Genomic DNA, 10,917 nt, shown 5'->3' on the forward strand with positions numbered 1-10,917 from the left:
CGCATAAGACACAATATAATTTTTAAAGAACATGATAATGAAACAATTACCAAACCTTGTTAAGGTTGCCTCATAATTTTTTTATAATAATAATAATAAGTAAAAAAATTATATATTATTTTTAAACTGAAAAATAACATGATTAGTTTTTTTTTTCAGTTATATCTAAGTTTTTTCACACAAATTCTTAATTATTTAGATATGTGTATTTACTATGAGATGGTCATTGATGTGTGAGAGATTAGGTAATAAAAATGAAGAAAAAGAAGAAGAAAGATAGAGAGATAAGATATTTTTACACTTTGGTTGTGCAACACATTCTAGAACCATCCTCTCTATAAGGCTGAAACAAACAGAGAAAACCCTAAACCCTTTTCATTTCACTCTCTTCTCTTCTTCTCAAACAGACCAATCTTTCCAACCATGGCCACTCAGATCCTCTCTCGCGTCTTCCCTAAAACATTAACCCTAACGCCCTTCCTCTCCCGCTCCCTCACCTTCCCTCCTCCCTCCTCTCTCTCCGCCCTCTCCTTCCTCCGCCGCATATCCGTCGCCGCCAATCCCTCTCTCTGCCGCCTCCTCCTCCCCACCACCCCCTCCCTCCGCGCTCTATCCACACGCGCCACCTCTTCTTCCCTCAACGACCCCAACCCTAACTGGTCCAACCGCCCCCCCAAAGAAACCATATTGCTCGATGGCTGCGACTTCGAACACTGGCTCGTTGTCATGGAGAAGCCGGAAGGTGACCCTACTCGCGACGAAATCATCGATAGTTACATCAAAACCTTGTCCAAGGTTATCGGAAGGTAACAACAACACCAATAATTGCTCTTGTTCCTACACTTCTTCCTGTTTTATCTATATTTTGTGTTTTATTACTCGGTGCAAATTTGTATTACATTGGATTGTCCTGATATAATAGGAAGAAAAAAAAGGGTACCTATTTGCTTGCTCGGTATGATAAATTGCTTGATTTAAGTTTTTATTTGTTTATAATTAACAGAATGAGTATTTTTATGATAATATGAATATATTTTAACAGTAATGACAAGGTGTTGAGGTTGAAGATATGCATTTCGTTCGTGGTTTCTTGTTTTTCGGCTGATTATTTTGAGTGTTTAATTTTGATTTTTTTAGTGAAGAGGAAGCTAGGATGAAGATATATTCGGTTTCTACTAGGCATTATTTTGCGTTTGGGGCGCTTGTATCAGAAGAGCTTTCTTACAAGATTAAAGGTATATGTGGTTTTGAACCTTCAGGGTTTTGTTTGTATTTTATGCTGGTGGGGATTTCTTATACAGGGTTTTGTTTTTGGTATTGCAGAATTGCCTGGAGTTCGGTGGGTGCTTCCTGATTCGTATTTGAATGTTAAGGAAAAGGATTATGGAGGTAAAGTCTGTTTTTCTGTTGTATGCTTCTTTGTGTGCATTTGATGTTTGAAGTATGGTTGTTGTGCCTTTAGTTGCATGAACGTTTTTGGATAACATAAGGGTAGCATGGCATGTTATGATTGTTAGGATGTTTCATAGTGGTTTACGAATTAAATTTCTGTCTCAGAGCCACAAATGTCATAACCATGTACTCTGCGTACTTTTTTCTTTCCTGATCAGGTGAGCCCTTTATTAATGGGCAAGCAGTTCCTTACGATCCCAAGTATCATGAAGAGTGGGTTAGAAACAATGCCAGGGCAAATGAGAGAAACAGGCGCAATGACAGGCCTCGCAATGCTGACAGGTCTAGGAACTTTGAGAGGAGGAGGGAGACTATTGTGAACAGAGACATGCAGGGTAGGCCTCCTATGCCAAATCCTGGTCCTATTTCCAGTGGTGCTCCACCAAGCAATGCCGGTGGATATGCTCCTCCTGGTAACCAGGGGGGATATGCTCCTCCCAGCAACCAGGGAGGATATGCTCCTCCCAGCAATCAAGGTGGATATGCTCCTCCCAGCAACCAAGGTGGATATGCTCCTCCCGGCAATCAAGGTGGATATGCTCCTCCCAGCAACCAAGGTGGATACGCCCCACCAAATGTAGGTGGATATGCTCCTCCCAATGCTGGACGTGGTTACCCTCCTCCTCCTCCTCCTAACATGGGTGGTGGCTATGGTCCTGGAGGTGGTGTGCCTCAGAATAACTACTCTGGTAACATGGGAGGGGTACCCCCCAACCAGAACACGGGAGGGTTTCAACCAAATGCAGGATGGTCAAACAATGCTCCCACTAGAGACGTGCCAAGCAGGGATATGGGAGGAGCACCTGGTGGGAACCCATATACAGCGTGAGATCACTGCTTATTTTTCTAGCCTATGTAGATAATGAAGAATTGTACCAAGACAACATGGAGTTTATGCCATGTTTCTCAACGAATTAAATCTTATTTTTCTTACTTGTTAGTCCTATTTCCTAATGAACCTGCATGTTGTGTATCTGAAGTTCACAATTTTTTGATGGCTAGATTCGATCTATTTATTGCCTTATGAAGATCTAATTTTTTTATATGATTTATGTTGCTCTACAAACCTATGTAACTGTTGGTAAATAATATATTTTAGAGTCTTGGTTTCTCAAGAAACTTGACTCCTGTTAGAAGCACTATTAGTTAAAAATATTTAAGTTTGAATAGATATGAAGATTTGTCTGGAAGGGGGCTTTTGAACAGGTTTCTGATGCTAAAACCACCGAACGAACAGTAAAGGCACTCCCACGGATAAATCTATGACATTCTAAAGGAATGTACTTTTTTTATAATGGTTTGTTTTGGTGTTTTTATAATTAATGTTTTATATAATTTCTTTATTTAGAGGATTTCATATGTTTTCGTGAGATTATTTGTTTTTTGAGATTGTGTTATTTTAGGATTACACAAAGATGCATATATATATATAGGCATATGATCACTTTTTTTATAATAATAAAAATATGTAAATTGCAAAATTAATTATTAAAATGTTAGCAACATAAAAAAGTAGTTATTACATAAGAATAGTTACATTTTTTTATTATATTATAATTACACATTTATTTTTAATATAGTTATTACTATTTATTGTAGTAGTTTCATACATATATTAAATTCCTTGTATTTATAAGAATAATAACTGTAAATGAATGCTTAAAAGACGATTAAAAAGCATGAGCATCTGAAGCCTCAATGCATTATCCTCCCGTGTCAAATCCTCCACACCCGATTAATTTGAATATGCACCTAACAAAGTTTTAAAATATGATAATTTCCTTCTACGTTTTTTGGGATGACGAAACTCTAATAGTGAGGTGTTCTGCATTGGTGGTTTCCAGTGGTGTTGGAGGTAAAATTTTGCTGGCACGACGTTCGGTGGAGGTCCTATAAGAAGGGTTTGGGGTGAAATGGTAGAAGATAAGTTTCTAGATATCGAGGTTCAAAAAGGAATTTTGGATCCAGATATCGATAGATGTTTATTATAATTATTTTGACTTTTGAAGATTGGAATATGAAACTCACGAATGTATTTTGGACAAGAATGTGAAATCTGGAAAATAAAGTTTGGAATTGTATTCACCCGTTATAAAGTAAAAAATTTCTACAAGTCAAATTGTGTAACTAGTCGTCACAAAGTTAGAAATACTTACAGCTTGAAGCAACTATCTATATTTCATAATTAGATTTTAATTACCATAACGAACAATTATGAGTAGAACAATAACTCAATGAGATTTTATAGTTAAGTGGTTATTTATAAGTCATAAACGATTATCATGAGGTTAGTCTAAGGGTCACTCCCCAAAAAATCTTTAAATATAAACTTTCAAAGAATTACATTTTTTATCTTATTCAATACGAATACACTTTTATACTTATTGCACATACTACTATCGTTGTGTTCTTACTAATTTAAGTATTACAAAGTTTTTTTCAGGTGAATTTTTCTGTCTATCTAAAAATCAACTGAATGAATATTTGTAGAGGAGTAATAAGATCCTCACCAAGACATCCTCCGAATATATTTTCGGTAAGAATATTTGACGTTTACCGTGAGACTCTGGTAAAACATTATCCTAGGATCACCATAATATTGAACATCGAACATCTCAGGAAATGAGCTCCTCATAAAACAACCTGAATGCCTAGCTCGAGGCCATCCTCTGGGGGAGGAATGTCCAGAGAACAATGGAAACCTCCTCGATCAGATACAAGACAAAATGGAGAAAGACATGGCGTCCTTGAAAGAAAAACACAAAATAAAGATGCAAGCATTACAAGATCAGATCACCCAAAGAAACAATGAATATACCAGGACGGTAGGAACTTCACCAAATATCGACGGAATCCCAACCAATATCTCTTGAGTTTTTCGTCTATCAGGAGAGAGGACACCTTCTCATGTCTACATGCTCAGGTCATCATGGAAGGAAGTTCGACCTACTCCCACGCTGAGGTCCTGTGAAGGGAAAGTCGAGGGTACAAACAACAATCCTTCAAGGTGGTGCCCAATCCTTTACTCAACAAAACGATGAAGGTCAACCTTGAAGATTTCCACCCCTTCACTTTTGGAGTCATGAGAATCTAACTGCCATGAAAATGGATATGACCCAACCTGGAGAAATATAATGGAATCTCGGATCCAGAGACTCACGTCAAGACGTATATGAAGCAAGTCAATTTGTTCTCAGAGAATATGGTTGTACATCGTAAGCTTTTCCCAACCACACTGGTTGGGGTGGCCCTGGAATAGTACTACTCTTTGTCCAGGAACTCGATCGACTCCTTCAACACCCTCTGGCGCAATTCGTAGCTAGGTTCGTTGATTACAAGCCAATAGTTGCAATGTTGGTATCTTTGCACAATGTGCAGAGGGAGAATGATTGAGGCAATACATGACCTGGTTTGCTAGAGCCACGTTGAATATCCCACACCTATACTCGACAGTCGCTATGCATTCCCTCCTTGTAGGGTTTCATGTAGGAAAATCGCTATGCATTCCCACCTTGTATTCAGACCCTTCAGTTGATATGGACCAGCTACGGGCAAGGACGACAAGGTACATCAGCATCAAGGAAAATGTTGATGTTCGCCGAAAGCAATGAAAGCCCCAATCTCCATAACTCTCTCGTCCTTTAAAAGAAAACTGTTAGGAAAGTTCGAGAACTACGCCTTCTCAACACAACAAGAGAGGTAGTTCTTTGATAGGTTTGCAACTTGGAACTCGTCTGGTTACCCTTTCCAGCTTCCAATAATCCTTCGGGAGATCCAATCAAACATTGCAACTATCACCAGAACCAGGGACATAGCACGAAAGAATGCTTTAAAGTGAAAGACCTCCTGAAAGATCTGGTAAGGTCAGGAGCGCTAAATCCATTCATACATCAGGCCCATCACGATCATAGTAGGAAATCATTTAGGAGTCATGGTCGGGGACGGAGATGTGGACGCGGTGGATGAGGAAGAGGTTCGTACCGGGTTGAGACACCTGAACGATGCAAGGTAGGACCGCTCATCTCGAGGTTGGAGAGTCCGGCCAGGAGCAAGAAAATTCGGGTATGCCCGAAGTAAGTATAGGGCGAGGTGATATCAACACCATAGCTGGAGGGTTCGTAGGCGGGGGTCATACGAGCTCGACAAGAAAAGACATCTTAAGAGTATTAACTCGGTTTGCCTTTTACCACCTTGCTCCCTACCCATCATCCTTTTCATGAGGTTTTTTTCATACAAGATCTCAAGCAGGATGATCAAGTGGTAATCACAACCACCATAGCGAATTGGAGATTCAGAAGGATCCTAATCAATCGGGAAGCTTGACAGAAGTTATATACTTGTCGGTGTTCAAGAAGTTGGACATCCCCGAATCACAAATACAATTCTACCCCGATTCATTGCTTGGATTTGCTGGGGAAAGGGTCCACACAAGCTATATCGACCTCTTCACCATTTTCGACACTAGAGAGGCGCACTAGTCTCTGACAGTTCAGTATATCTTAGTTGACGTCAATACTTCTTACAACGTCATCATTGGTTGAAGAACCCTGAATCAATTGGGAGTCATTTATTAACGCCACACATGACAATGAAATTCCCAAGGGAGTAGGGTGAGATCAACACGGTCAAAACCGAACCAAAGGTAGCACGAGAATGTTACACTTAGAGTTTGAAAGTTTCTCCCTATTCATTGAACAAGCCCTTTAAACCAGGAATGACCCAAGACCTAACCTACAAAAGGAATTGGGGAAAGCAGTAGATGAAGACAAGGGAAAAACCTAGAGGATTTGCAATGTGGAAATATCCAGTAACTGTGAGAGGCCCATGGAGTTGACTCTCCAGTCGCCAAAACCTAGGGACGTGGGTCTCGATCGTAAAGCAAAGTTTGATGAAAATAGCCCAACCTTAGTTGCGCCCGTGGTGGAGGTACAACTCAGGGTCGACATGGCCAGTGCACCAAGATGGGACGATTGATAAGTAAGTTGTTGAGGAAGGAAGGGAGGAGGTACTCACGGATATGTTCACGTGCAGTGTCTCAAACATGTTGGGAATAGTCACTGACTTCATATGTCACTAGTTTTCCATCCTTCCCCAAGCAAAACTGATATCGCAGAAGAAGAGAAAACTCGAGGATAGAGAATTTCGGCTGCAGATCATGAAGTCGACCAACTTCTCAACGCAAATTTTATCCGAGAGGTCAGGTATACCACATGGTTAGCTAATGTTGTTATGGTGAGAAAGGCCAGTGGAACAAAGCCTAAACAAAGTCTTCCCCAAAGAAACATATTTCAATCACAACCAGGCCAAATTTGGGAGATTGTATCCAGAATACTAGCACCATCTAACCTTGCAATGTTTGATAAAGAAGTAGTAGAATACCATTTATCATTCCAAAAATTAATAAGAGTACCTGTACCAACAATCCAATAAGTATGATCAAGAATGTTTTCATAAAACTGCTTAATTGCAGACCAAATAGATGAGGATCTATAAACCATTCTAAGCTTATATTTTGATTTAAGAACTCTGCTTTCAGGAGAAGAGACCAAGACTTATTACTATAAGCAAAATTCCAAGCAAGCTTAAGAAGATACACATTATTTTCATGACGATGATTAAAAATCTTCAAACCTCCATTCTTAAGAGGAGAACGAATCTTAGCCCAATTAACTGTAGCTATGCCTTTTTTCAAAATATCACCCGTACAAATAAAATTTCTACACCACTGTTCAACTTGCTTAAAAATTGAAACAAAACATTTATACTTATTAAAACTACAAGCTAGAAATTCAGTAATGACCGTATTAACCAACTGAATCTGACCTATCATGTTAAGAGATTTTCCTTTCCAAGATGCTAGCTTCAATTTGACTTTATCAGTCAAAGGTTGCAGAAAACGACACTCTGGAGCACCAACAAAGATAGGCACCCCTAAATAATTAAAAGGTAAACAACCATGACTACAAGAAAGAAGACGTTGAATTTTGGCAACAAATCTTGCAGAACTATCCATGGTGAAAAAGCCACTCTTAGAATTATTAACATATTGACCCGAAAAATCACCATATGTTTCAAGGAAAGTACTTAAATTTCTAAGAGACTTATTATCTGCCCTATAAAAAACAAAAATGTCATCCACATATAAAATATGAGAGAGAGTGATATAACCTGGCGGACTAGCCTTATGTAGAATCATCTTATCATTCACAAGTTTAAAAATACCTCTACTTAGAACCTCCTCTACGAGGCAGAAAAGTAAAGGAGATAAGGGATCACTTAGTCTCACAAGGGAAAAAATCCACCAAACTACCATTTATCCTTATAGAAAGCATAGCTGAACGAAGAATTGTACTAATCCATCCAACAAATGATGGATGAAAACCAAAGCATGTCAAAACTAACAATAAAAACTTCCAACTCAGAGTGTAAAAAGCTTTATGAATATCAACTTTGTAAACCACATTACCTTCCCTAACCGTTTTAGAAAGCATGTTAATAGCTTCAGAAGTAACACCAATACAATCCCGAATTTGTCTACCTGCACAAACCCATACTAATTAGGAGAAATGATTCTAGCAACCACAATTGCAAGCCTATCCACTAGTATTTTGGAAATAATCTTAAATTTGAAATTAGCTACAACAATTGGCCTGTAATGTTTAATAAAATTAGTACCTTGAATATTTGCAATAAGAGAGACCACATTGTTGTTCATTCCAGGAAGAACTCAGTTTTGCTTAAAAATCTGTTGAACAACTTTGCAAACATCTGACTCAATAATGTCCTAACAAGAATGAAAGAAAACACCACCAAAATTGTCCGGACCAGGAGCACTATTACCATTAAGATTAAAATACGTACATTTAATCAACATAATATTCTCCTAAGAGGAAACCATTTTAGGAATATAAGTACCACTAAACTCTTCCATACTACCTATTGCCTGATCATTAGAAATAGACTCATCATAAATCACTTTTTTCAACTAATTCTACCAAGATTGATGACAAAATTAGAATAAAAAACAAAGAATAGAGAATCTTTAGGGTAAACAAGAACTTACTCTGTTTGAAAATATGATTGGATAAAAATAGTTCTGGACTCTTTAACTACTGCGATGTGTGATTAAATTTTGAAATAGATGAAATATGGATGAAGAAAATTAGAGAGAAGGAAGAAAAGAGACTTGAGAGAGAGAAGAAAGAATAAAAGAAGTGAGAGTGAGAGAGATAAGAGGTTAAATAATTGACGATAGGATGAAATCCTTATTAGACTTAGGATAACTACTAAAGAAATAATAATCATTTTTAAGATATTAAACTTAAAATGAATGAACAAAAAATTCAATTACATAATTTTGTTTTTTAATATTAATCATAATTTTATTTTCCAAACGGAAAACTATTTTTTTCCATGTTCTACACAAAATTTTCAAAATGATTAAACCTTAACTAATATTTTCAAAGTAAAAAATTTAAAACAAAATTAGAAAACAAGAAATAAGAATGTAAAGCTAAGTGAATGCTTTAAACCCTAAATGGATTTATAATTAGAAATCAAAGTCTGACTAAGAAAAAAAAAAGGCAAAAGTCCTTTGTAATCCTGATATTTTTATGTATTCCTATTATAACTTACAACCATTTATTTTATTTTAATTTCTCAATTAACATCTCTATTAAAAAAACACATAGAACCTACCTCTTCTTTTAATTTTTATGTTTTTTTTTCTGTGGCGGTTTCTTTGTTTCCCAGCATACAAGGATGGCAACAATTGTCACCTTTTTGTGTGTGCAATAAAATATCTAATTTATTACCTTTTAAAATATAATCTTACTTAAATTAATCTATACTTAACCCTGAGTCCTAAAATATATAAAAGAGATTCTCCTCTTTAACTGCTCCTTTGGTCTTTATTGTTAGAATATATGGCTTTAAACAAGAGGAGGGGGGGTGAATTGTTTATGAAAGATTTTCGCAAACTTTGAAGGTATAATGAAGGTCAATGAAGAATCACAGAGAAAGAAACTAAGGAAAAAAAAAGCACAAAGCTGTTTTAGTTGATTTCCAGAAAATCAACCAGTTGTTTTTATCAGCAGTTAATAAAAACAACTTGAAACAGATATATGTAAGATCTGGGAAAGAGAGAATCACACAAATAGATTTATACTGGTTCACTCTTACACCAAGAGCTACATCCAGTCCCCAGAAACCACTGGGTAATCCACTATGCAATCAAAACCAGATTACAAACCACACACCAAAGTAGTGACCTTGAACCCCTCAAGAAACACACTACCTTTGGCAAACCACACCAAGAGTGTTGATCTTGAACACCTTAAGAACACACAACACTCCTTGGCAACACAAATATAGAAATACAGTAATCAAGGAAGAAGGTAATACACCTAGGTATTACAAAGCTTAAAGTTCAGAATTACAACCCAATCCTATTCCACACACTTAAGAATGATCCAAAGCTCTTTCAAATCTTGGAAAAACTGTTTTTGATAAACTTTTTTTCTTACTTCAAGATTAGGAGCGTAAAACCACCTTTATATATACCAATCAAGTGGTCAAAAGCATTTATAAAGGAGCCAGGGTAGTTAGGATCATTTAAAACATATTAAAACCACTTAACAGAATTTTGTTAAGGTTTTCAGAAAAATAATCGATTGTTTTGTTGAAACAATCAGTTGAATTGACTTGACAACAAAGTCAAGCTTTTCAAAACCTTTTCAAAAACTACTAAGGTAAAACAACCTGTTGTTTTGAAATTTCAACAGTTTTTTAGAAAACCCATCTTTTCAAAAGGTTAAAGATTCAAATGAACTTGGATCATCTTAAGGAGTGAATTAACAAGTTTCAAACAACTAGACAACACACACAGCTAGCATCAAGGTCTTCAAGCTTTCCACTTGGATTTGGAGACATCAAAGCATCTTGTTCAACATTTATCATTTTTACCCTTATATTAATATTTATTTTATTGTTTTATCTTTGGCAGTTTTTTTCCCATATCTTCATTTCTCTTAAAAGTCATAGTTGTTATTCTTTCTTATCATTTAGTTTCTTATTCTTTCTTTGTAAAAATATATGAATGAATGGCAACACCGGTCTTTTCAGCGATGACTCAATCTCTGACCGTGACCTCCGTCAACAACATTTGGCGGAAGACCATCTTCAAATGCCTCTCGTGGGCGATCTGGATGGAGATGTGAACGAGGAGCAAAACAACTTATTTTTCTTTACTTCAATTACATCCTTCTTCACGAATCATCTATTCTTTTCATTAGGGATGGCAAAACGGAACAGGCCGTGCGGGCCGATTTGCGACCCGCTAGTAAAAAACACGGAGTGGACTCACCTTTTCAATCTGGTAACCCACCCCACATAACCCGCAGGCCGCACGGCCCAGCAGCGGGGCGGGGCGGCCTAACCTGCTAGCCCGTAAAAATAAAATAAAAT

At 37.1% G+C, this 10,917-nt stretch overlaps 1 protein-coding gene across 1 annotated transcript; it reads left to right on the plus strand.

Moving 5' to 3' along the window:
- Positions 1-237: 237 nt before the first annotated feature.
- On the plus strand, positions 238-2,495 carry LOC137835146 (multiple organellar RNA editing factor 8, chloroplastic/mitochondrial-like). The gene is made up of 4 exons (XM_068643508.1): positions 238-806; positions 1,138-1,235; positions 1,324-1,389; positions 1,611-2,495. Exons 1-4 carry the CDS (start codon positions 424-426, stop codon positions 2,279-2,281), a joined length of 1,218 nt encoding a protein of 405 aa, XP_068499609.1. The 5' UTR covers positions 238-423; the 3' UTR covers positions 2,282-2,495.
- Positions 2,496-10,917: the final 8,422 nt, after the last annotated feature.

Source organism: Phaseolus vulgaris, chromosome 5, assembly GCF_000499845.2.
Source record: "Phaseolus vulgaris cultivar G19833 chromosome 5, P. vulgaris v2.0, whole genome shotgun sequence".
Lineage (NCBI taxonomy): Eukaryota > Viridiplantae > Streptophyta > Magnoliopsida > Fabales > Fabaceae > Phaseolus > Phaseolus vulgaris.

Bases quoted from the DNA above. Each gene is read 5' to 3' on its own strand.
- LOC137835146 (XM_068643508.1), top strand. From the start codon at position 424: ATGGCCACTCAGATCCTCTCTCGCGTCTTCCCTAAAACATTAACCCTA. The intron at 807-1,137 runs GTAACAACAACA...TGATTTTTTTAG, and splicing joins TTGTCCAAGGTTATCGGAAG to TGAAGAGGAAGCTAGGATGA. The intron at 1,236-1,323 runs GTATATGTGGTT...TTGGTATTGCAG, and splicing joins GCTTTCTTACAAGATTAAAG to AATTGCCTGGAGTTCGGTGG.